Source organism: Saccopteryx bilineata, chromosome 8, assembly GCF_036850765.1.
Source record: "Saccopteryx bilineata isolate mSacBil1 chromosome 8, mSacBil1_pri_phased_curated, whole genome shotgun sequence".
Taxonomy (NCBI): Eukaryota; Metazoa; Chordata; class Mammalia; order Chiroptera; family Emballonuridae; genus Saccopteryx; species Saccopteryx bilineata.
In genome coordinates, this window is record NC_089497.1 from 4,028,395 (window position 1) to 4,055,853 (window position 27,459).

Genomic DNA, 27,459 nt, shown 5'->3' on the forward strand with positions numbered 1-27,459 from the left:
TCAAAGAATAAAACAGCATTTTATTATAAGCCATAGTATATTTATCTAAAAGCCAAAAGCAATATGATGAAGCATGAAAACACACAGATTTCAGAGAACTCTTTATTTTTTTAAATTAAGCTGAACTATTTTACGCAATCAAACACTACTAGTAAGAGATATAAAAGGTATCCTATGAACTGCAGTATAAAAATATGGCACATGGTATGGTTGTTAAAGAAAGAGAAGTTGTAACTGTAAGAGACATGTTAATACCACAAAAGACTTTATAAATGAAAATTTAAACTATCATAGGCTAGCAATAATTTTGTCTTCGTTTAATGCAGCAGCAGGTCACGGAATGGGAACACGGGCAAGCAAGAGTGAAAAGTTTATATAAATTTTCCAAAAACTCTTTGTCTGAACCACAAACAGTCAGACGCCGTGAGAAGGAATAATAGCATATATATGCCTAAGAGTGCGAATGCAATTTGAAACATAAGGTAATTAGGATTTTAGAAAGCAGCCGCTTTTACACTTTATTTAAAAAGAGAAAAAAAGCTAGTCGTCGTGCATAAAAATGAGCGTTACAAGAAACTAAGTCAACAGCTTTTGCCGCACAAAGATGGCTGTGACTAAAACAGCGAGGAACCTTTCACTTCCACAGGAACGGTGGCGGAAGGCCCTCACGTCAGAACAGCCGCATCTAAGAACGCTCAGGCATGCTTCTTTTAATAAGGAGCAGAAGAACAAACACTATGTTCTACTCTTCATACCTGGCTGTAGCCAAAGAACACAGTCCGTGTCCACACAGAAGCAAGGCGGCTCTATCAGAATGCAGTCCCTAACGCACTACGCTGTGAACTAGTCAACAGAAACCAGTACAGTGCATGCTTTCGCTACGTTGAGCCTATATAATCCGTACTGATGCTGTATGATCTGTAGAATGATAACCTTTGCAGAGACACCGATTTATCTGTTATTTAAAAAGAGGCAGAGCAATAATACTAAGCAGGGTCAGAAATTGAAGCACTTGCTTTTCCAAAGTGCTACACAGACGGGTCACGTTGCAAAACTCGAGAACAGACACCCAGCTCTCGCCATGACAACAGCACAGCAATGATCAGGGATCCTCTCGAAAGAAAAAAGCATTTTCTCCTCTGCGTCACATCACACGAGACCCGAAGGTTCGGAGGTTACATGCATTAAATGCAAGCTTTTGATAAGGGCACCGATGTCCCTAACTTTCTAAGACATCTAGAGTGTCTGTGGCCCTGGTCATTTTTTTTCTCCTGACCGTCTCACCCAGAAGGGGACAGGCACGAACATCTTCTAAACCGATCAAAAAAAGAAAGTTTTACTTTCTTGATTTTGTAATAAAATCGAGTTTTCCATGGAAACCTTTAGAGATTTTGCAAAATGACGCTTTGACACAGGTGCACAAGTGACACGTTCCTTGTGCAATAAAATGTCATCGTTCTGCCTGCTTTCTTTAAAAAAAAAAAAAAAGATGAAAAGCCTCATTCTTTTCCCCTTGCATCAAATGCGTCTTTGGTAAGAGGCGATGTGGAGGGACGTGACCTATTAAAATGCGAACGCTCTGGGGACCCGTGTGGCCCTCTCTCAGGGTCAGGTGCCTGCATGCTCTCTCTCTCTCTCCCCCCCCCCTCTCTCTCTCCACTTGATTAGTGAATGAGTCAGAGCATGTCCAGGATGCACTGCGGGACCACCAGGCGGCCCAGGAGACGGATCCTCAGTTGACATGCTCGTTAGACTGTGTTCTCGCACGCTCGGCCTCCCTGTCAAAGTGAACATCAGGGGAAAATAATCTGCAAAAGCAGATCAAGATATTTTCAAATAATGAAGGGCTGACTGTAAACCCAACTTTTCAACAACAAAAAAATTTTTTTAAACCGTATGGCCGATTTGCTGGATTCCTTCCTCTAGCTGGATGCACGCTGGGGTGGAGCTCTTTCAAAGTACATGAAGTCCTGAAATTGGAAAAGGAATTTATATGTGTGTATATATATATATATATGGAGAGAGACAGAGAATGTATGCATGTACATAGCTAAGTAATTTGCTGTCAGGCATAAAATATTATCCTTTACAATTTATCTGGCAATCCTCCCGTGCCTGTTAAGAATAAAGCAATCTAATAAATCCTTATGTAGAGGACCTAATATATAGAGTGCTGTTACCAACTTGGGAACATTGGTAGCCAAGGCGTCGTCTATTGGGGATATGAATTAACTAAGTTTTTATTACTAAAAGGAAGAAAAACATGATAATCTATATACACTAGGTTAACTATACCATTGCAATGTGTTAATTCAGTTATTAGGGTAAATAGTATCAGTTTTATTTCTATACTTCACTTATGGCTATTAACCAGTAATCAGTCAGCAGCACAGCAGCGGGGGTGGCACCTGACAACTGTAAGGATGGAGTGATATTCGGAGTACAGGGGAGAAGGGGCAAGAAGACAGGGGGGAAGGGCAGCAATGTCTAAGTTACTTCATTTCTTTTTGTGTGTGACAGAGACAGAGAGAGACAGAGAGAGGGACAGACAGACAGGAAGGGAGAGAGATGAGAAGCATCAATTTTTTTTTTTTGTATTTTTCTGAAGCTGGAAATGGGGAGAGACAGTCAGACAGACTCCCGCATGCGCCCGACCAGGACCCACCCAGCACGCCCACCAGGGGGCGACACTCTGCCCACCACGGGGCGATGCTCTGCCCCTCTGGGGCATTGCTCTGTTGCGACCAGAGCCACTCTAGCGCCTGGGGCAGAGGCCAAGGAGCCATCCCCAGCACCCGGGCCATCTTTGCTCCAATGGATCCTAGGCTGTGGGAGGGGAAGAGACAGAGAGGAAGGAGAGGGGGAGGGATGGAGAAGCAGATGGGCGCTTCTCCTGTGTGCCCTGGCTGGGAATTGAACCCGGGACTTCTGCACGCCAGGCCGATGCTCTACCACTGAGCCAACAGGCCAGGGCCAAGAAGCATCAATTTTTGTTGCGGCACCTTAGTTGTTCATTGATTGCTTCCTCATAGGTGCCTTGATGCAGGGGTGGGGGGGCTACAGCAGACATAGTAACCCCTTGCTCAACCAGCGACCTTGGGTCCAAGCTGGTGAGCTTTGCTCAAACCAGATGAGCCCACGCTCAAAGCCGGCGACCTTGGGGTTTCGAACCTGGGTCCTCCACGTCCCAGTCCGATGCTCCATCCACTGCGCCACCGCCTGGTCAGGCAAGTTACTTCATTTCATTAAGAGGTCATCAGACAGGCATTATTTAAGCAGTGAGAGTAATCAGCAACACGTAAGGATGACAATTACACCCATTGGACGCCTAATACTCTTCCGGGCACCCTTCTGCCCCTTTGTTATTCATGGGATAGTTAATATTTACATTTATAACCTTAAAGTATCAGTATTTTTGTCTCTATTTATGGATGAGGAGGCTGAGGCTGGCAAGTGTTAAAACACTTGACAAAACATGTGAAAACTAGTCAGTGGCAGAGGCAGGCATTGGTCTAGCTGCAGTCGTTACGGCCCTTCGACTACACTGCTTCTCATCAGGGAGGGCAGTTCTCCCAAGATCACGCAACATCAAACGGCTTACCAGGAGGAAGCAGGCTCCGAAAATCATGGCTTTCATCTTCACATCCAGGTCCAGTGGGAAGCGAATGTCAAAGTGGTCAGCGTCGCCCATGGCCGACATCACACCGTTCCACTTCCGGATCACACGGCCGACGCTGGACACACCATCGAGGGCTGTGACCTGGGAAGGTGAGAGTCTGACCTTAGGGTGACTGGAACCTATGATCATCCGTGTTTTAGTCTTCCAGTTAGAAACAGGTTCTCTGAGCATAAATACAGCGCAGAAAATGAATGTATTAACAACACAGTTTCACGTAGGGAATTATGGCCGGGGAGGATTAAACGCCTTGCAACCTGTGAATAACTGAACCGGAACACTGGATATCTTACACGGTGCTGGCCAGTACTGCTTCTCCATCCTCAAATGAGCCATTAGGGAGGGGTGATTCGAAATGATCCAGAAGTTCTCCTCCAGAGAGCAAAGGGTGGGAACTGGGGATTGGAGGGGAATTTCTTCTCGTCTAGGGAAACACATCAGCAAACGCAAGGAGGCCCGGTTCTGTGCACGTCACGTGTGCCGTACAACCATGTGAGCTCTGATGTGCCCAACAGATCCACCCTGTCTTTCTAGATTATGCCAGGATCCCAAAGGACTTCGGTTTCTCCAGGGGGGAACCCTGGCACTTGTCAGAGGGAAAATGCTGGGATACAGATGTGGGGATCACAATGATCCCACACATCACCTGGCCTGTGGTGATGCCGGAGAAAGACCTGGAACACTGAGGCCGCCGGTTCAAAACCTTGGGCTTGCCTGGTCACTACTATGACCCCACATACCCTGTCCTTGAAATTTGGCTTATCCATAATTTCTGTTTGTCTACGCGGTCTTTTTTTGTATAAAAGTAAGCCACGCTCGATGACATGGGGATGTACCAGAAGAACTAAGGTAAGTTTATTGGGCGTCACGGGAAACACTGGAATGAGCAACAGTAGATGACCAGCCTTGCGAATCACAAGGTGCTCAGGAGGGGCGCTAAGGAGCGCAGGAAGTACACCTAGGACTCTCCTCTGTCCGAGTCCGAGAGATTATAAGCAACCATGTTGTATCCCTTGAGAAAATGGCACAACAGTTTTTATTTTCCTGGGAAAATACACTGCTCATGAAACGAGGGGACCAGGGAACGGGCAGATACTCCAGGACTCTCAGCCTTGTGTAGGGCGCATGTGCACCAATGAAATCAAAGTTGGTTTTGCATCTCATCTGCATAATCAAACCACTTTTTTTTGACTTGTTGTTTGCTTTTCTGATGGTCTTGTTTAATAAAAAGAAATCAAATGCTTCTCTTTTTCATCACTTCATGTTCATTTTGAAAAATCCCCTAATTTTTGTGAGCAATATATTATAATCTATTGTGTTATCCACATTATCAATATTGTTTTTGTTTTTGTTTTTTTTGTTTTTGTTTTTTTTTTGAGGGTTTTTTTGCCAGAGAGAGAGAGGGAGGAAAGGGAGGAAGGGAGAGAGCTGAAAAGCATCAACTTGTACTTGTGACACTTTAGCTGTTCATTGATTGCTTCTCATATGTGCCTTGACCAGGGGCTGAGCCACTGACCCCTTGCTCAAGGCAGTGACCTTGGGCTCAAGCCAGTGACCTTGGGCTCATGCCAGCAACCATGGGATCATGTGGAATGATCCCACGCTCAAGCCGGCGACTTCCAGGTTTCGACTCTGGGTTCTCAGTGTCCCAGGTCGACGCTTTATCCACTGCACCACCACAGGTCAGGCAGTTGTCCTATTTCTTGAGGACACAGACTTCTACCTGCACACGAGCAACGTGCACACCTGGTTCTGCCAGGCGGTGGGCCCGTGCCATGCTCCGGACTTATTCTGAACCTGGAAGTGGTTCATGAAATGCAACCCAAAATACAATGAATAGTTTAGGCCAGGCTGCTTACTTATTCTCAGGACTCATATTTTACTGGTTTCTCTTATTTTTGTCCAACACTAAAATCATTAAAAAAAAAAAAAGAGCTCACTGATTGGAAAACAGTGAGCAGCAAGCACCCCACTAACAGCAGTTTGAAGGCCCTATGACGTCAACCAGGTCAACCCCTCAGACGACTCCATTCACTGATGGGAAAAATCATCTCAACCAAATCCTTCTCATTCTGATGTCTGTCCATCCATGAAGAAGAGAAAGAGAGAGAGAGAAAAGAAGGAGGAGGAGGAGGAGGAGGAGGAGGAGGAGGAGGAGGAGGAAGGAAGGAAGGAAGAAGGAAGAGAAGGAGAGAAAAAGAGGAAGAAGGAAGGAGGAAGGGGAGGAGGGAAAGAAGGAGGAGGAGGAGGAGAAGGAGGAAGGGGAGGAAGAGGAGGAGGAGGAGGAGGAGGAGGAGGAGGAGGGGGAGGGGGAGGAGGAGGAGGAGGAGGAGGGAAAAAGGAAGAAGGAAGAAGAAACGTTCTTTTTTACATGAGTTCACCTCGAACACAGAGTCCGCCCCGCAGCCGTAGGTGGAGCACGGCCCGCGCATGCGCAGCACGTTCTCTTTCCTCTCGTTCTGGATGCTGTACACGGCCCGGCAGAGGTTCCAGTGGTCCCTGACAAAGCCGATGGGGACGCCCGGGGGACACTGCACCTGCATCTGCAAGTGAAGCAGGACAGAGGGGCGGGGGTGGGGCGCGTTGCAGACACCCCCCCACACACACACCCCCACACACCGCCTGGACGGGCCGCTCCTCCCGTGGAAAACGGGGGAGTTGTTCCCGGCCGTGGCTCAGAGACCTGTGTGTTTCAGAGGCAAATGAAGTCCTGCTTGTCCCTCTGGGGACAAAGTGACTACGTGTGATGGAACGGCCACTTCTCCAAGCTGCCGGTGTTCCTCGGCTGTCCCTGCAGCATCTCTGGGCTCCTCCAAGTCAACCCAGGAGAGCTTGGGGGGGGGGGGGGGGGGGCGAGGGGACCCACATACACATGCGTGGGGTTGGGCGGCTTTCTGTGCCGCAGCCACGATCCCCATGTGTGCTAGCTAGGTGTCTCCCATCTCCCCGCGCAGCCCACAACAACCATAACAAACAGACTTCCTCCATTTAAATCCCGGGCGTGACAGCTCTGACAGAACACAGAACAGGAGAGCAACGTTCTGAAAACCGCATGTGGGGAAACTCAACGGAATGTGTTTGACACTATGGTCCACTGCGCTCTTTCCACTCGTAATCTCTACAGCAGGCCTTTGGGAAGAAACTAAGATCTTCATGGGTCATAGTAACGAACAACTCACCAAATTATTTGGGAAAAGACCAAACTAAAAGTTCTAGTGACGATTCTCCTGGTGTCATCTATACGTTCCTAAGAATTTTGGGTCCCCTGAATCTCATCATGGGGCAAGGCTACACAGTTTCATGAATTATTATTCATAGATATTGTTCATAGATGTACCACCACACACATACACCGACATGGACATTTGATAGTTTCCTAGGACCAGGGTTTCGGGTAAGTTTTGGCTTGAAATTAAAAAAAAAGTCAAAACTGTATACAAATAAATTAGTTTTAAAAGAATTCAGTCATATCATTCATCATATTTATATTATCATATTCATATCATTCAGTCATAAAAAGAAATGAACTATTGATACGTGTCACAACTTTTGTTGCATCTCAAGGTCAAGTAGATTGAAAAACTGAAAAAAAAAAAAAAAAAAGCCAGTGCTGAAATGTCCCATACTATCTGTCTCTGTTTCTGTGCATTCTTGAAATGACAGTTACAGAGATGGAGAATGAGTGAGTAGTTGCTAGGGTTAGAGATGAAGAGAGAGGCGGGAGGGACATATGGTTATAAAAGAGGGGTTTTATTGTGGTGATGAAACTGGTGTTTGAGTTGTGGTGGTGGACACAGGAGTCTGCACGCTGATAGAACAGCATAGAACTAAGTACATGCCCCCCACACACACACAAAACAAACACAAACACAAGTCAAACTGGAGAAATCAGAGAAACATCCGGACAATGTTGTGGAACAGGAGTTCTGTGCACTGGACTAAGGCTGTAATATTGATTTGCTTTACTCTGCCCTGGATAACTGACCTTGGAAGGCTGCACTTCCAGCCTTTGATTTACGAAGCCCAATTCATAAATACAAAAAAATAAAAATGCTTCCTAAACAAAAGCATCAAGGATACGATTTGAAAACTCACCTCCAATATAAGGGTGCACATCCTCTCCCCCCCACACACAAAGAACAATAAAGGAGTGAGATGTCTGACCATAGCTAGTATCCACTGAACGCCGTACTGTGTGACGGGCACTCTGCTAGATGGAAGTGATTTCCTCCTTCATCCTCAACACAGTCGTCCTAGGAGACGGGGCTGTGAACACCTCCTTTCCACGGGGGAATAGATGAAGGTGCAGGAAGGGCTATGCGTGAGCTTACGACGGCACATGCCGCGCTTGTCAACCCAACACCCGGTCATCGAGGGGGCACTGCTCTGCTCGGTGTGCCACCCTGAGGCTCGAGGACCTTAAATACATTGTCCAAATGTAAGCAGGTGGCCTATCAGGAATTCAGATTCCCTCGGGCCTCTCTCGAAGCTGCTTTTCCTGTCCCTGTAGCGAGTGGCTTTCCTGGGGCTACGCAGCCTGGGACACGGTAACAAGACTGTCACTCAGAGCATCTGCTCCCCGGGCCCAGCACTGCCCTCGGCCAGGGGTCACACCTTCAGCAGAGGGCAGTGCACCTGCTGTCTTTGTCTGTAGCAAAGGTGTGAGCAGCAATGGGCAGAGCACAGGCATCTCAGGTCCCTGTCCATTCTAACCATGTTTACATTCAGCACACCTGACGGGGGGGGGGGGCGATTGGATAAATGCCTATGACTCCTGTTCTATGTGATAGGTACCATAATTTTCGCTCCATAAAATGCACTTTTCCCCCCCTCTCAAAAGTGGAGGAGAAAATGCCCGTGCATCTTATAGAGCAAAAAAATATGGTATTTTATTAACTATTTTGACACACACCATTTGGTTTAGAATATTTTTTTTTCTTATTTTTCTCCTTAAAACCCTAGGTGTGTCTTATGGTCAGGTGCGTCTTATGGAGCAAAAGATATGGTAAATTTCTAACCCAGTAGCACAACTCATAGAATTCTGGTCACTGAATTCATGCTTTGGCTCGATCCACCCATTATCAACTGAAGAACACAACAGTGTGGCCACTAGCTTGTTGCATTCTGACCGGCAGCACCTGGGAGAACCCCCCCCCCATGTCGTTTGGGAAAAGGTGCGCAGCCACGTGTGAAGAGTGGGGTCCGGAAGAAACAAGGGTGCAGACCCCCACCCTCTGACCTCTTGCCGGGTGGAGGGGCAGCAGAGGCAACAGCAGGTGCATCTGAAGGGCCGGTGCATCGTCATGACTTCTCGGCCCCGGAAGTCGGTGACCCGGAGGACGAAGGGCCTCAGCGTCCGGTAAGCATTCTTGGTGAAGTCGCCTGCGTCTTCCGTTACCGTGTAAACCATCTGGTCCAGGTTGTTCTTGATGTCGTACTTGTTATGAGTGTCCACGCCTGTCATCACAAAAAAGTAAAGCAAGAAACTCGTCTTCAATTAGAAGGAGTGAAAGTGGGCCCCTAACTGGGGAACGACAGGTGTATACCTCCAGTTATTAAACATGGAAAAAAGTGGCCTTGGCCAGCTGGCTCAGCGGTAGAGCATTAACCCAGCGTGTGGAAGTCCCGGGTTCATCTCCCCACCAGGACACACAGGAGAAGCGCCCATCTGCTTCTCTACCCTTCCCCCTCTCCTTTTTCTCTCTCTCTTCCCCTCCCACAACCAAGGCTCCATTGGAGCAAAGTTGGCCCCGGGCGCTGAGGATGGCTCTATGGCCTCCACCTCAGGTGCTAGAATGGCTCCGGTTACAACAGAGCGATGCCCCAGATGGGCAGAGCATCGCCCCCTGGTGGGCATGCCGGGTGGAACCCAGTTGGGCACATGTGGGAGTCTGTTTCTCTGCCTCCCTGCTACTCACTTCAAAAAAGGCCAACAAAAACCCCCCAAAAAACAAAAACGGAAAAAGTCACGGGCATGTAGGCTACAGCGTAAGGAAAGTAGTTAACATAGCATAACTTTGTGGGAGGACAGAAGGTTACTAGGCTTATTCTCGTGTTCACATCATAAAGGATATAAAGGTTGCCTCACTATGTTATCCAGTTGAAACTAATATAACATTGTATGTCAACTGTACTTGAATAAATAATAAAAAGTAGGTAAAAAAAAAGTCCTTCCGGGGGCTTAAATCAAAATAACTTTTATAAAATTTCATGAAAATATATACAATTGATTAGAATATTAAAATAATTTGTTTGCCTTATAAGTATTTAATCAGTTGAAATTTTTTAAAACCTTTCTTTCAAGAAGTTGAGTGTAAAATGAGTCTTAAAACTCTTCAGCATAAAAGCCAAGACTGGAACCACCTTTCCTAGACTACCTGAACTCCGAAAGCAGCTCTACAAACCACAGAAATGAAACTACGTAACCGACCGTAAGTTAATCGGCTCCAGAAGTATGCTGGGACGACTAGGGTCCGTACTCACTGCAAATAAGAAAAAGAACAGAGACGAGGCCAAGGCCCTAGGGGCTGGTTAAAGGAATGTGCAGGTCCGGCACAGTGAGGGTCAGGCATCTTGGGAGAACGGAATGAGAGAGAGCACACAGGTGTTCCTACTACGGGATTTCCTCCTCATTCCGAAACACGGGCTCTGGACCCGAGCTCAGCAGACGTCCGTCTCTGCCACAGATGAGCCAGCTGTGGGTCTCCTGACTGACTGGTCTAGACCCTGAGTACTCCTGTTTCTCACCCACGAGAAGTTCCTACGAAGGGGGCGGGGTGGGCAAAGGGTGGGGCAGTTCTCCCAATACAGTGTCCATCTTTTTCACATCTCAGAGTTTCTATCTGATGTCAAAACAGATGAAATTATACAAAATCTTTCCCCTTACTAACTGTCCTGAAAAGAGGACCCCATGTTTTTCTCTTTGAACCACTAAGAAGCGATCGATCCGAACAAGGAACGAGGTATTGGATAGGGCGGATTTCCACCTGGTTTCCAACCCTGCTGCGAGCTACCCAGTGAGACACGTACTCTCCAGAGGCTCAAAGTGCTGCAGAACATGGATGTTGTCCAACTGTTGGGGATAAAACAACATAATTAGGAGAGAGAGAAGGAACAGAATGAAACCAAGTCCGCATCAAGAAAAGGAACCGATCCGACTGGGTATGGAAATGTATCCATGAATACCAACGTATCTTTTTGAAACTGAATGGAATGAAAACATTTTTTTGACCAAGTGGAATCAGCTTTCCCTGCACCTGATTGGTCTGCTTATCAGAGCTGTCAAGATAGAGTAAACAGACGTTCCCCCAGTTCCACTGCAGAAGAGTAAAACGCCTGTCGACAGTGTCAGAAAACCATAGCCTCCACAGTTTACAGCCTCTAGAAGCGGCTGGGCTGACGCGGGCTCTCCCTCCCTCGCTTGGTCCCTGTCTCTGAAATGTCACCCACAGCCTGCAGGTGCGCAGGAACTGCTGGTCAGTTTCACAGGGACCAGCCCCAGAGGAAGGAGTCTTCTCTCAGTGTCTAGGGAGAGTGAATCGGCTCCGGGGGTGGGGTGGGGGGATTCTACGCGGGAGTGTCCAACTCTGTATCATTTCCCAGGCGCTTCTGAGAGGTTCACATACTGACTTCCATTCGCTTGAGCTGCCCATCGCCAAAACCTTCCTGAGGGGCACACTGAGTGGGCGGGAAGCAGAAAAACAGGATGAGGGCAAAGAGGGCAGCACCTTCTGGGGGGGACCCCTTCCAAAGGGAGGTTGGGGATACCGTTCGAGCACGTCTGACTCCCCTTAGGAACCGCTCTAGAGAGCCGGTTCAACGGGCCCGTTACCTGTGACACTGAGAATGTTCTAGCGGAAGAGGACGCCCTCGCTGAGGACAGAGGACCATGTCTGCATCATGTTAGGTCACAGAGATTAGATCACTCCTACCCCCTGAGCCCAGAGACACTGCCTGCAATGCCACATTTCACCAATGACTTGCTGAATGCGTTAATTAATGAAAAATACACGAATGCGTGTTAACGCTGCCCCGAAGCAACGGCACCCTGATTAGCATCTCTGATAGCTTTTCCTACATCCGTATTCTTATTTCTAAATGGCCTCCGACAGGGCAGCGTGAATGTCTTAAAATTCAGCGTGTGCACCCTTTATAAAAACCATGCCCCTGCCACCAAACACACGCCCCCTGCCCTTCGACCTCCTCCCGCATTTCTGTCAGTAGTACCATCGCCCTCACACTCCCACAGGCCAGCTCTCTGTCCTCCCTGACCCATCGCCGTGTCCACCCCGTTCAGCCCTCTATCTCCTGCTGGACGGCCAGTTGTCCTTCCTCGGAAAACAGACCCGGGCCCCGGGCGACGTACCTGGGTTAAGTACTCCAGCCCCGGAGGGCAGTTCGGCACGGGAGCCGGCACTGGCATCCATGTTATCGGAGCAGACTGATCCGGCACTGGGAGTTTGCCGGGCTGGCACTGGATGGGATGGGTGCCACCCAGCGGCGGGCCGGAGGGGAAGGGACCGGGCTGCTGTGGACCACAGTCCCCCACGGGTGAGCCTCCGGGGTGGCTGGCAGGCGGAGGGACAGCCGTCACGGGGGGTCCTGTGTTCAAGGACAAATGGAAGCGTTATCAATGATTAACACGGCAGTGGCGTGGGAAGCGGCACGATTTTTTTTTTTTAATTTTTTTTGTGTTATTATTTTTTTTTTCTGAAGCTGGAAACGGGGAGAGACAGTCAGACAGACTCCCGCATGCAACCGACCGGGAACCACCCGGCACGCCCACCAGAGGCGACGCTCTGCCCACCAGGGGGCGATGCTCTGCCCCTCTGGGGCATCGCTCTGCCGCGACCAGAGCCACTCTAGCGCCTGGGGCAGAGACCAAGGAGCCATCCTCAGTGCCCGGGCCATCTTTGCTCCAGTGGAGCCTTGGCTGCCGGAGGGAAAGAGACAGAGAGGAAGGAGAGGGGGAGGGGTGGAGAAGCAGATGGGCACTTCTCCTGTGTGCCCTGGCCGGGAATTGAACCCAGGCCCCCACACGCCAGGCCGACGCTCTACCGCTAAGCCAACCGGCCAGGGCATGGCACGATTTTTTACAGGAAGAGGACAGGGGTCACGTGACACCCATTTAACAGCAATGAGGTGCTCCAGTGTCTGAGCGTGTACCGCCTCCCGACACTGGACGCCCGGCTCTGCACACCTGCTCACCTCGTCCTCTCCAGCTTTATAGTCCCGTTTCCAGAGGCGGGGAAACAAGGTTTGAACACGAAGCGACTCGCTCCATGCTCCGCGCATTCGGTCTGTTTCTCTTTCGGAGAAACAATGTATCTACTTACCTCAGGTGCCTCTGGGATTAACACAAGGCCAGCACATAATGTAGTACTGTCAATTTCTGTCCAAAGCTCACAAAACTAGTCAAGTCTGCTTAACTTTCAGGTTTTATTTAGGGAGAGAGGGAGAGAATGAGATTTTAGGGAGAGAGGGAGAGACTGAGAGAGGGAGTGAGGTTGTAGCTGCTCCGTTTTAGTTTTTCACTGATTGCCTCTCATATGTGCCTTGAACAGTTGAGCCTAGGGTTTCAAACTGGCGACCTCAGAGTTCCCTGTCGACGCTCTATCCACTGCACCACCACAGGTTGGGCAAGGTCTATTTAACTTTAAAAGAGAGCTTTCTCCTTGGCCAGTTGGCTCAGTGGTAGAGCATCGGCCCAGCGTGTGAAAGTCCAGGGTTCAATTCCCGGCCAGGGCACACAGGAGAAGCGTCCATCTGCTTTTCCACCCTTCCTCCTCTCCTTCCTCTCTGTCTCTCTCTTCCCCTCTCATAGCCAAGGCTCCATTGGAGCAAAGTTGGCTTGGGCACTGAGGACGGCTCCATGGCCTCTGCCTCAGGCGCTAGAATGGCTCTGGTTGCAACAGAGCAACGCCCCAGATGGGCAGAGCATCGCCCCCTGGTGGGCATGCCGGGTGGATCCCGGTCAGGCGCATGCGGGAGACTGTCTGACTGCCTCCCTGTTTCCAACTTCAGAAAAAAACAAGGAGAGAGAGAGAGAGAGAGAGAGAGAGAGAAAGAGAGAGAGAGAGCGCTTTTAATGATGGCTATCTAATTCCAGAAAGTTTTCATCGCCCCGTCCATAAGCACTCATTCTCCGTCCCTTGTCCCCACCTCAGTCCCTGGAAACAGCTGTCCCTACATACAGACTTTCCTGATACAGGTATTTCCTATAAATGAAATAAGATATCCAGTTGCCTTCATGTCTGGTTTCTTTCACTTAGCAAAATTTATAAAGTACTTACAAAATTCAACAACAAAAAACCATCGAACTTTGAAAATGGGCAAAAGACCTGCATAGACAATTCTCTAAAGAAGACAGGCAGATGGCCAATAGCCATATAAAAAGATGTTCAACATCACTAACTACCAGAAAATTGAAAATTGCAACCGCATTGAAATATCACCTCACAGCTGTCAGCGTGGCTGTCATCAGTAACTCAGCAAACAGCAGGTGTAGATGAGGGTGTAAAGAAAAGGGAACCCTCCTGCACTGCTGGTGGGAATGCAGACTGGTGCAGCCACTGTGGAAAGCAGTATGGAGTTACCTCAAAAAATTCGAATTGAAAGTGCTTTATGACCTAGTGATTCTACGTCTGGGAATATATCTAAGGAAACCCGAAACACTAATTTGAAAGAATCTATGGGCTCTGTGTGTTCACTGCAGCGTCATTTACAACAGCCGCAATCTGGAAGCAGCCCAAGCGCCCGTCAGCAGGTGAGTGGATAAAAGAGCTGTGGTCCAGTCACACCGTGGAATACCACTTGGCCATAAAAAAGAAGGAAATCTTACTCTTTGTGACAGCACGGATGGACCTGGAGAGCATTATGCTGAGTGAAATAGGCCGGTCAGACAAAGACCAGCACCACATAATTTCACTCACATGTGGAATCTAATGAACAAAATGAACTAACAAGCAAAATAGTGGCAGACTCAGAGATAGACTAGGCTGACAGCTGTCAGGCAAGGGTGGAGGGATGGGAGGATACAGGGACTGAGCAGAAAAGGAAGAAAACGCTCACGGATGTGGACAGGAGTGTGGTGATGGCCGGGGGAGGGGCAGGGACAGGGAGACGAGAGTATAGATTGGATAAACGGGGAGAGACGGAGACTTGCGTTGGGGCGGTGAACACACAATACACCATACAGACGCTGTTCCATAGGATCGTGCACCTGAAACCTCTATAATTATATCGACCCGTGTCGCCCCGATAAATTCAATAAAAAGGAAACTAAAGGATCAGAAACGGCAAGATGATCATCTGGGATTTTGCAATCCTTGGATTTAGCCAGCTATGGGGGTTGCCATGGACCGGACCTACACAATATGCGGCTCATGAGGGAAAGGAAAAAGGGAGCCCTGCTGTTTCCAGAAATCACTTCAGGGCAAAGGCTACCGGAGCCACGCAGATCATGCGGCTGGGGCCGAAGCAACACTCTGCCACCATCCTGTGAGTACTGGGGTTTCTTCTGTCCTTCACAGCCTAACTCATTGGTTTCCACCTCTCAAGTCAACATAAATATATATTTTAAGAAATATTGCTACAACCTTATCCATCATTTTCCAAGTCATTAAAATGTGTTATTTTTTTTAAGTGAGAAGAGGGGAGATAGACAGACTGCCACATGTGCCCTGACCAGGATCCACCTAGCAACCCCATCTGGGGCTAATGCTCAAGTACCAAGCTATTTTTAGCACCTGAGGCTGGTGTGCTCTAACAGGGTCATCCTCAGAGTCCAGGGCCACATTTGAAACAATTGAGCCACTAGTTGAGAGACAGGAAGAGACAGAGAATGGGGAGACGGAGTGGCAGAGAAGCAGATGATCACTTCTCCTGTGTTCCCTGACTGGGAATTGAACCTCGGACGTCCATATGCCAGGCCAATGCTCTATCAATAGAGCCACGGCCAGGGCCTGATATTAATCCTGATAATAACTATTTCCTTAGAAGTACATTTTTAACTTTAAAAACTTGACTCGTTGCAGAATTTCTTTCTAAAGAGACTAGAATAGCTCAAATGTCCACTCGCACAGTGAGCGTCCATGTTCCTGAGTCACCACCAGCAGTGTGTTCAGACTTACCAAAACATCTGTAGCACTACAAGCTCCTTACTGGGCAGTCAAGGCCGCCCGCCTCCATTTCTCACGCCGTTTGTCCCACGCACGTGTCCTACCAGACCTTCGTGACCTGTGCTTTTGGACATAGTGCTCTTTCGAGCAGCCCTGGTCCCTTTTCCCCTTTTTTTGCTTGACTGAGAAAGTCTTTATCCTGCCAGCAAAACGTGACTTCCATGGTGAGGGCTTCCCTCACGTCCCTGGTGCTCGGGGACTGTCCTCTGTGCCCCTCACACACTGTCTTCACCTTCCCATAATCGAGCAAAGAGAACGCCATCAATGTGTGTGTGGCTTCCCGCCTCCGTGGCCCATCCAGCCTCAGAGGAGACGTGTGTGTCCTTCACTGCACCCAGTCGGCTGCTTGGCACCCTGGGGGCATTGCATATTCACCCAACCGCTCAGTGAATGACCGGTGTTTGAAAGCGACCTTAACTATGACCATGGCTGTCCAGAGAGAGGAGGGGTCCTTTCTGAGTGCTGAACGTACCTGGCACAACGTGGGAATTGTAGTCAGGCGGGGCCTCGGGCCTCGGGTCGGTTGGTCTTGTTTGATTTTCCATTTCATTCGCAGTTTGCTCGGGAGCCGTGGGGACTACACCTTTGGGGGTGAGACAGGGGGCATGATTTACAATAGGAAAGATAATACGGTACCAGAATAGATCCATTATTATCTCATGAAGAAATGTAATTCGTTATGTATACCAGACATAAACCTAATGATACACTTGATGACTTCTCCAACCGGATATGGGTTACCACATAAAACAGCGTGGGACCACTGTGCTGTGATCCGAGCCAGCGCGCCCCACGCCGGCAGCTTCAGCCGACCCAGGGTGGATGCCGACCTGCAGACATCCCTTCCGTGGTGTTGAGAATCAATCCTTTCTCCTGATACAGACAGCCATATACAGAGCTAATCTGATTTCTCCCCGATTCCGCTTCGTGCTCCAATAAATTCAAAACGTTAACACGATGCGTACTTAGTTCGAATCAGAGCACCGTGAACACCCCACGGTTCAGAAACCGGCGGTGCCCCCCCCCCAGCGTTCAGGTCCAGGCGGGTCAGGCCCCCCCCCCGCCAGGGAGCCGCTGGGCTACACCTCCGCAGAGCCACAGCCACCCCCTCTTCCCGGAGGACCTCACCACCCCACCTGCGTCAAGGAGGTACGGAAGTCACTTTCCATGACGTCACAACTTGTCCTCCTGTTGGAATCAGAGAACCTTCTCCTTGGGCTCAGTATCAGGAGAAGTTCTGAACCTCTTAGCTGATGGACTTTGATCTACAGTGTGAGCGCACATGAATCCCCTGCGTGGGGGTTCCTCTCCTTCGCTCACTTCCCGCGTAGCTTGAGAAATGCGGGGCCACCTCGGAGCCCGCCGCTGAAGCCTGGCTTCCATGGCGGGCGTTTTGTTACCGACACCTCTTTGCAGACTGCCTTTTCTACCCGCATTTCTCCTCACCCCAGTTTCCCCACCGACTTTAGAAATCTTTCAGGTACGAACATGCCGACATAAATCCCTCTTACACCTTCCTCTCTGTTAAAGACAGAAAGGAATGTTCAGACGCACATATGACGACATACGCATGAATACCTATATTGTCCAAATACTGAATAATAAAAAAAAAGCTTCCAAAGGATAAGACACTCCAATTTTTAAGGCAAGCCATCACACAATTCCAATAGAAAATAAAGCGTCTGAACACTTGGTCACAAAAAACTTACCCGACATGTTGAAGAAGTCCAATTGGTCCTGAAAAATAAAACATTTTCATATCTTAAAAAGATACAGTTACTATCATTCCTTAGTGATACATGTAACGAGTCCATGACTGTGGCAGGGGAAGAGAGAGAAAGAGAGAGAGAGAAGGAGAGGGGGAGGGGTGGAGAAGCAGATGGGCGCTTCTCCTGTGTGCCCTGACCAGGAATCGAACCCGGAACCTCCACATGCCACCTTCTAACTCAACACCCGTTCCTTTTTACATTAAGCCTGGGATTGCACTCTGTCAGGGAAATGTGAAGGAGGCTGATTAGAACAGATAATTAGCCTGACCAGGTGGTGGCGCAGTGGATAGAGCGTCGGACTGGGATGCGGAAGGACCCAGGTTCGAGACCCCGAGGTCGCCAGCTTGAGCGCGGGCTCATCTGGTTTGAGCAAAGAGCTCACCAGCTTAGACCCAAGGTGGCTGGCTCCAGCAGGGGGTTACTCGGTCTGCTGAAGGCCCGCGGTCAAGGCACATGTGAGAAAGCAATCAATGAACAACTAAGAAGTCGCAACGCGCAACGAAAAAAAACTAATGATTGATGCTTCTCATCTCTCTCCGTTCCTGTCTGTCTGTCCCTGTCTATCTCTGCCTCTGTAAAAAAAAAAAAAAAAAAAAAAAGAACAAAAAAAAAAAAAGAACAGATAATTACGTGCCTTAGAGAAAGGGGCCAATCAATGACTCCACCCACCCAGCCACCCATTCATCCATCCATCTGTTCAACTATCAGCAGTGGCACATTCTAACAATCGCCTAAATTGGGGTGAAGATCAAGACTGGAATATTTTTATTTTCCAAATAAATGCTTGAAGGGAACAGTCCCAAATTCACGCGACCGCACATGGGGCCCAGGCCTGGAAATCTGTTCCGGTACCCCCGTCCCTGAGGAGCCCGGTGATCAGGGTATCTGAGAACGGCCGGAGCACACGGAAAAGTGCCCGTTCTCCACAGCGTTGGGCAGAAATTAGGGCTCAGGTTTGACTCAAGGGACTGACGAACAACCATTTGAAAACAATAAACCAATCTTCAAACTTTCTTTTTTTATAATGATGCGAAATGGCTTTTTAAAAGCAAGTCCTGTCCGTGGATTTCAACAGAGGCTTGTCCGGCTACAGGGGGCTTCACCTCAGGAGCAGCAGGTGCGAAAAGAACTCGTCTCCTCTTCCCTGTGGAGCGCGAGGCTTTCTTCCTTCCCCCACACCAGAACCTCTTCCCTTCCTGGTAAGATGTTACAAGATAGCACTGCCCAGCCTGTTACATTTATAGAAGGCAGAACCGTCTCCGGTCCGCACCGCCTGCACGTTGTTCACTTGATCCTTCCTTCGGTCGGTGAACGGTTCTCAGACTTCCCAGTCACCCGTGGGAAGCGCCCCGCGGCCCGGGCTGGAGCGGGGCTGACGTCTGCTGTGTCTCAGAGGTTAAGCAGGGCAGACGACAAGGACACCGCATCCCCGTCCCAGGTGAGCACTGCTCGGTCCAGAGCGCTCTTCCTGGCAGAGACCTCCGGTCTGCAGGGCCTAGGCTGCCGGCAGGGGCGGGCGGGACGCTATAAACAGGGAAAGAAGGGAGCCCCGGGCTGGACGGCTCCGTCTGCCGCTCTGCAAAGCGGCCCCGACACCATGAACGGCGACTGTCAGCAGGACAGGACGCGTGTGCCGGCCGCCTGACGCCACGACCCTGCATCCGGGTCAGGGGCTCACTTCGCAGCGTCACCTCCGTAAACACCGACGTGCTCGCAGACCTGGACACCCACGCGGGCTCTCTGGCCACTCCGTGGGCGTTTGAAACGTCGCTCACGAAACAGGGAACGGTGGCCGGCTTCTAGCGGTTGATGGGAATCTGTCCTGACCTCTCGGCAAGGCAGCTTCTGGGTGCGAGCATCCTGTCACTCCCCGGGCCCCAGGCTGAGTTAGAAACCCGCAGGTGCTGTTGAAAACCATGGGCTCTGCCTGTCTCCCACATCCTCGTCCGCTGACCACGGCCCTCCACCTGGCATCCACATGTAACTCCGGAGAGGGCACCCTGTGAGCTTGGAGGAGGGCAGAAGACGTGGGCCGTGGTGTGTGCCAACACCCTCAGGACAGCGGGTGCACAGGGAGTCGTTCCCATAGACAGGGAGGCCCCCCGGGTCCCTCACAGCTGTGTGACCTTCAGTGACCATTCTCTTCTTGGGTTATCTCATGTCACCGGCAGGACACTGGCATGCACCACGTGGAACCAAAGGAGACTCAACTGGTTACGCTTTTTTTGTTTTTTTAATTTATTTATTTTGTATTTTTCTGAAGCTGGAAACGGGGAGAGACAGTCAGACAGACTCCTGCATGCGCCCGACCGGGATCCACCCGGCACGCCCACCAGGGGTAACGCTCTGCCCACCAGGGGGCGATGCTCTGCCCCTCTGGGGCGTCGCTCTGCCGCGACCAGAGCCACTCTAGCGCCTGGGGCAGAGGCCAAGGATCCATCCCCAGTGCCCGGGCCATCTTTGCTCCAATGGAGCCTTGGCTACAGGAGGGGAAGAGAGAGACAGAGAGGAAGGAGGGGTGGGGTGGAGAAGCAGATGGGCGCTTCTCCTGTGTGCCCTGGCCGGGAATCGAACCCGGGTCCCCCGCACTCCAGGCCGACGCTCTACCGCTGAGCCAACTGGCCGGGGCCTGGTTACACTTTTTAGATAGCACTGAAGACAGTGCCTGGCACACAGCACATCCTCAACAAACAGGCATCACTGCGGTTTCACTGGGTCAAGTTAACGGACTGGGGGCGGAGCCGGGCAGAAATGTCTGCAGGAGGAGTCTAATGGGGGCTGCCTGCATCTGCCCAGCGAGCGGGATTCCTGAGCACAGGCGCAGAGGACTTGACACTGTACTGGGTTCCAAGCTGGCACGGGCAGGCCCGTCTCACCTGCCACCAGTGAGTTCAGGAGCCTTGTTTGCAAACTAGTAAGTGCCAAGAGAAAGAAGATGGAGCCCTCGCTGGAGGGCTTCCTCTTATTTTGCAGCTAAACGAAAGACAAACGAGTTTAGAGGACACCTTCAGTGTCGACAGGATTTGCATGTGGTTCAGGATAGTGCTAGTAATTGTTATACTGTTCAGGTGTATTTATCTACTCATAGGCTTTAAACAGTGCGGACAACTGACATTACACAAAAGCACGGACAATTGACATTACACGAAAGCCATCTTCTCAGAATTAGAAGAATATAACGTTTGTTACGTCCCCAAGATATACATACAAGCAGACCTTCAAGATTTTGCAGGTTCCGGCCACTGCAATAAAGTGAGTATTGCAACAAAGCCAATCACATGAATTTTTGGGTTTCCCACTGCCGATAAAAGGTATGTTTATACTGTAGCATAGACTGTAAACTGTGCAATAGCATTGGGTCAAAAAGCAAACAAACCCTTAAACATAGACCCCATAATTTAAAAATATTTTATTGCTAAAAAATACTAACCCTCATCCGAACCTTCACTGAGTTGTAACCCTTTCATAAAAACATAGTATCTGGGCCCTGGCCGGTTGGCTCAGCGGTAGAGCGTCGGCCTGGCGTGCAGGGGACCCGGGTTTGATTCCCGGCCAGGGCACATAGGAGAGGCGCCCATTTGCTTCTCCACCCCCCCCCCTTCCTCTCTGTCTCTCTCTTCCCCTCCCGCAGCCAAGGCTCCATTGGAGCAAAGATGGCCCGGGCCCTGGGGATGGCTCCTTGACCTCTGCCCCAGGTGCTAGAGTGGCTCTGGTTGTGGCAGAGCGACGCCCCGGAGGGGCAGAGCATCGCCCCCTGGTGGGCAGAGCATCGCCCCTGGCGGGCGTGCCGGGTGGATCCCGGTCCAGTGCATGCGGGAGTCTGTCTGACTGTCTCTCCCCGTTTCCAGCTTCAGAAAAATACAAAAAAAACAAAACAAAAAAAACCCCAACCAAACAAAAAAAACATAGTATCTGCAATGCACAATAAGGTGAAGTGTAATACAGTGAGGTAGACCTGTACTGAAGTGTGTATTTTTTAATTACCCTGTACTATGAGAAATGGAATGTTTAAGTTTAAATTAGTGTAGTAACTCATGTATAAAATTCAAATGAGATCATATGTATGTATCTGATTAGAAGTGATACTGGACAACGTTTGATTTCAAAGGCTTGATAAAACTCTCAATCAGTGTAAATGTTGGTATTCTTTCCCATGCTCAGATTTGATAGACCTCTCATTTCACAAGGATCCATCCTGGGTGAATATAAGTGAATGTGATAGTAATCCTGGAAAGGTATCCAAGCCTTGCTGAAGGAAGAAATAACTACTAAGCTTTGCAAATCGTCTCAGGTATTCTTTTCTTCCATCTCCACAGGAAGTGACGGCTACTCAGTTTTAGTTGTTTTATGTGACAGAATGTTGTAAAACAGAGACTTTGCCAGGCCTTTGCCCCATGTTCCGTGGGGAGGAACTTTTAAAGCTTTGGAATTTTCTGCGTGACAAGGAGTGTCTTTCTTCATCATGGTGGGCCCTTGGATCCCACCTGGGTCTCTGCTAAGGAGATGTCACGGGATGGAAGCTCATCACGTCAGAATCATCGCCACAGAACTGAGAGGGTTCAGGCGTTACGCCATGTGCTGTCTGACTGTTCTCCTGACCTCTGAGAATGAGGGGTTCTGGCGTTTCAGTTCAGCCGCGTGGCCAGTGATCCAAGTAACCGTGCCTATGTAATGAAAGCCCAATAAAAAGTCTGGCCTCCGAGCCCTGGCTGGTTGGCTCAATGGTAGAGCATCAGCCCAGTGTGTGGAAGTTCCGGGTTCGATTCCCGGCCAGGGCACACAGGAGAAGCACCCATCTGCTTCTCCATCCTTCCCTGTCTCCTTCCTCTCTGTCTCTCTCTTTCCCTCCCGCAGCCAAGGCTCCATTGGAGCAAAGTTGGCCCTGGCACTGAGGATGGCTCCATGGCCTCCACCTCAGGCTCTAGAATGGCTCCAGTTGCAGCAGAGCAACACCCCAGATGGGCAGAGCATCACCCCCTGGTGGACATGCCGGGTGGACCCCAGTCGGGCGCATGCAGGAGTCTGTCTGCCTGCTTCCCCGCTTCTCACTTCAGAAAAATTAAAAAAAATAAAATAAAGAAAACAGAAAAACAACAACTCTGGCCTCTGAGAGGAGTGAGTTTCTGGTAGGTGAACACATCAGTGTGTTAGGAGGGTGATGCATCCTGACTCCACAGGAAGGAGGAGGCATGAAGATTGTAAAGTGGGGACCCTATTAGACCTCACCCTGTGTGTCTCTTCACCTGGTGGATGCTGACTTACTGTACCCTTCGTAAGAAAGCTTTAATCATAAACAGAAGGCTTTTCGGAGTTCTGTGAATCCATCCTAGCTCAGGATCAAATCTGAAGGGATGATGGGAACCCCCCAATTTTTAGCCAGTTGCTCAAGAGTGCGGATGACCTGGGGACACCTGAACTTATGGCCGGTGTCTGAAGCACTGGCAGTCTTTTTGGGGACTGTGCCCTTACACTTGTGGAGTCTGTGCTAACTCGGGGGGTTAATATCAGAATCACATTGTACTTAAGCGGTTGGGGAAGTGGCTAAACTATTACAAACACACCCACACATATTTCTTTTTTTTTTTTTTTTCTGAAGCTAGAAACGGGGAGAGACAGTCAGACAGACTCCCGCATGCGCCCGACCGGGATCCACCCGGCACGCCCACCAGGGGGCGACGCTCTGCCCACCAGGGGGCGATGCTCTGCCCCTCCGGGGCTTCACTCTACCACAGCCACTCTAGCGCCTGGGGCAGAGGCCAAGGAGCCATCCCCAGCGCCTGGGCCATCTTTTGCTCCAATGGAGCCTTGGCTGCGGGAGGGGAAGAGAGAGACAGAGAGGAAGGAGAAGGGGAGGGGTGGAGAAGCAAATGGGTGCTTCTCCTGTGTGCCCTGGCCAGGAATCGAACCCGGGACTTCTGCACGCCAGGCCGACGCTCTACCACTGAGCCAACTAGCCAGGGCCATATTTCTGATTATGAAAGTAATACACCATAATTTGAAAAAAAATATCAAGAAATGAAGTATGAAGAAATGAACATAACCCTTAATCCAACCACCCAAAATAACGACTCTTAAAATGCTGGTGCCTGACTTGTGCTGGCACAGTGGATAGTGTCGACCTACAATGCGGAGGTTGCTGGTTCGAAACCCTGGGCTTGCCCGGTCAAGGCACATGTGAGAAGCAACTACAAGTTGATATTTACAGTTCCTCCCCTCTTTCTCTCTCTCTCTCTCAAATCAATAAATAAAACCTAAAATAAAAGTGTTGATGAATAACTTCTGTGTCTGTGTGTTTATGCTTCTGTGTATATGCACAGGGGTTATAATAAATATTAGAAATACTGTACAACAAATATATTTGTTTACATCTAAGTTGCCATCTAAGTTTACATCTATGACTGTATCTTAATTAACTCAATTTATTCCACTTTTATTCTTCACACCTTATTGGTATTACAATAGTTATAAAATTTCCATTTCCATAAATATTTGTGTATGCATCTGGCTATTCCCTCATGATAAACTAATTTAAGGAATCATGTCCTATTGGTGAATATTTTTACAACTTAAGGAACATTTAACCAAATTTTCTTTTTCTCTTTTTTTCTTTTTTTTTAGGTGAGAGGAGGGGAGATAGTGAGGCAGACTCCCGCATGTGCCCGGACCAGGATCCACCTGGCAACCCTGTCTTTGGCCGATGCTTGAGTACCAAGCTATTTTTAGCACCTGAGGCTGATACGATCCAACTAACCAAGCTATCCTCAGCACCTGGGCCATGCTCAAACTGAGCCACTGGTTGTGGGAGGCTTAGAGGGAGAGAAAGAGGTAATGAGGGAAGAAGCCGATGGTTGCTTCTTTGTGCCCTGACCGGAAATCGAACCCAGGACGTCCATATGCTGGGCTGATGCTCTGTTCACTGAGCCAACCAGCCAGGGCTGGAACCATTAATTTTAATACTATCTTACAGCTGAATCTGTTTTGCCAGTCCCAGGGACGTGGACAGTTTCCATACATCCAGGTCTTTATGGCTCTCAGTGATTACCCTAAACCATGCAGATCTCTCCGTAATTGCTACAGAGCCTGAAAGGCAGATGTACCCAGATGGAAAGAAACATCCCCCCAAATGGGTGAACGAACCTGTCAGTCCTTTGCTGACATTTGGGTGGCAACCCAATCCTTGAGGTATTAAAAACAACTGTCCTTGTTTTATAAGTGAAGTCTTTACAGAGTCAGAGGTGTGGCTCCGAAAGCAATTCAAAGCCCACTAATTCCTTCTCTCTTCCCCAAACCTTCAGTATTTATCTCAAAAGGCTTATTATGCAGGGGTCCTCGGGTTACAACAGTCTACATAGATAACGTTTCGAGTTTACAATGCTCACTCCCATAAAAAACTTTAAAAAATTGCCATTAGGATCCTAATTACAAACTATGTGGGTGAAGGATCCAGTTTGCGCATGGCAGAAGAATACGCGGCCACGCAGGGGAGGCTGCGTCCGGAACAGCTTACATACACCATTTTGGACTGTTAGAAGCGCAAGAGTTCTGTGTTAGGTGGGTGCGTTTTAACATACACCAAAATTCAGGCTACGTCATAGGGACGGAACTGTGTCATAACCTAAAGACCCTCTGTAAGTCTATCCCTTTGCCGATTGAATTTTCATCACTATAGCTTTATAATACCTTCATTATATAGTCAAGTCCCCACGTATATGTGCGTTTTTCTATTAATGGAAATCTCCCTGACAAGTTATTTGTTTTTCCACGTAAGCTAAACAAAGGCTTTAAAACAAACAAAAATTCAGTTAGAAATTTAATTTATACAGCTTGTAGGGAAAGGATATCTTTATCTATGAGTATATATTTTATGGTATTTGTATCTATATACTCTCCTATATACACTTAAGGTGTTTTCATATGTCCCTAGAGTTTGATATACTAAAATAGATTTTTCAGTTTCCTGCCAGTTCATGCCAAAGTTAATGGTTTATTTGTTCTATTGTATCTTTTAGTTTAAAAACATCATATCTAGTGAGATGTTACAGTTAGGTGCAATTCAACACTGGTTACTAAATTCTCTTACTTCTTTCTATGAGAGTTTCAGTTGTTTCAGGTATACAATCATGTTATGTGTAAAAAGCAACAATTCTTTTTTTTTTGCTAATCAGAATGTTAATGCACTCTTTGGCCTAATGTCACTGGTGTATACAATTCACAACATTGTCAGTCTGATGAGGAGCAGTTTGGCTTTTCCAGATTTAAGGGAAATGGCGCTACTGTTTCAAGATAACATGTGCGATACATAGATAGAGGTTATCTTTCTTTTCCAGTTGCTGCAACATGCAGGCTGGGAAATCAACCTTACTGAATTACACTTTTAGCAGTTACTGTGGCAAATGTGCAATGGAAAATAAAAGTTCAGTTACATTGTACATCCTAAGAGAAGACAAACAAGACCAGAAAATAAAGAGAAATTTAAAGTCTTGTAATAGATACGTTTTATTTTATAGAAACAACGCCAGTCCCTCTCCCCCGTCTGCCTGCACTACCAACGTCAGACTGGAGGCTCTCCCCGTAACGCCAACCCTCGTCCCCGCGCGTAAAGCAGGGACTGGGAACTGTTTTACCTGCCCGCCCGCCTGGCCCCGCGGCTCCCGGGGAGGTCCGCCAGACGCAGGCCCAGCCCCTCGGGCAGGAGCGGCCCGCGCGCTCCCCCGCCGGCGACGCCAGCCGAGGCTCGGAGGCCGGGCGCGCGGCCAGCTCTCTAGGGCACAACCCTCCCGGGCCCCAGGGCTCCCCAGGGCACGGCCTCGTCCCGGGCCCCGGTCCTCGATCCCCGCCCGGGCTGCGCTCGGCGCGCGGCGGGCCCCCGGGACGCCGGCGGCCACCTGAGGATACGGCGCCTCGCGGTCCCCGTGGCCGCCCGCCCCGGTTGATCCCCGCGTCGCCGCCCCCCGGCCCCACTCACCGCCCGGCTGCCGGCCGCTGGGCACCCGCGCCTCCAGGCCTGGGGTCCACTGTTCCGCGGAGGAAAGGGAGAGAGGGGCGGGGAAAGCGAGAGGCGGAGGAGGGTGTCTCCCTGAGACACAAACAGGGCGCGGAGCGGAGGGGGCGCGCCGCCTCGGGTGGACGCCCCCGCCCCCGCTCGGCTCCGCCCCGCGCGGGGCCCCGCGCTGAGCCCACGGGCAGGGGCACCCGAGGGGGCGGGGCCCAGGCGGCTCCAAATCCCGGGGGAGGGCGAGCCGTGTGAACCGGGAACGAGCTGTCTGCGCTCCCGCGCGCGGGGACAGGGAGAGGGGAGCGCGCGTCGACGGTGGCGTCTGATCGGGGACGGGCAGGTCCGGAACCCGGAGCGAGGGCTCGGCCCTGGGCCGCCGGAGCTCGTACCGGACCGGGAGAATCCACTGTCGCCAGAGCCCCCCGTCGGTGGCCTCTGCTCCCACCGTTCGCCCTTGGCTGGAAACTGGCCTTGGCCGCGCGGAGTTCGGCGGGGAACACTGGGGCGGGCGGCTCAGGCTTTCTGTTTTCTTTTCCAGGGAATTGGAGGCGGCAAGTTGGCGGAGGAAGGGAGGCCCGGGAAGAGGGGCGGGGCGCAGGGTGCCTGTTGTTTTCTGACTCGGGTGAAAAAGGCCACGTTCATTGCCCTTGTTAGACGCAAAACCTCTTTTTACTCTAATGGGGTCAGGTCTGTGGTGGTTCACGGGAGGCGCCCAGGAACCAGGACACTCTAAATGTCCCTGACCTTGTAAAAAATCGGAACTGGACGGAAGTCAATTACATTAAGTTCTGAGGAGTACTTGGTTTGGATAGGGGAAGGCTTGAGGGATTGGAGTTCTGG

General features: G+C 49.8%; 1 protein-coding gene across 1 annotated transcript; it reads right to left on the minus strand.

Annotated features, from left to right (window-relative positions):
- PLSCR4 (phospholipid scramblase 4) lies at positions 1-27,165 on the minus strand. The gene is made up of 9 exons (XM_066241220.1): positions 26,590-27,165; positions 17,565-17,592; positions 16,328-16,438; positions 12,042-12,277; positions 10,706-10,748; positions 8,916-9,133; positions 6,058-6,219; positions 3,602-3,760; positions 1-1,970 (listed from the first exon to the last, which is right to left on the minus strand). The coding sequence occupies exons 2-9, from the start codon at positions 17,569-17,571 to the stop codon at positions 1,923-1,925; spliced, it is 984 nt and encodes a 327-aa protein (XP_066097317.1). The 5' UTR covers positions 17,572-17,592; positions 26,590-27,165; the 3' UTR covers positions 1-1,922.
- Positions 27,166-27,459: the final 294 nt, after the last annotated feature.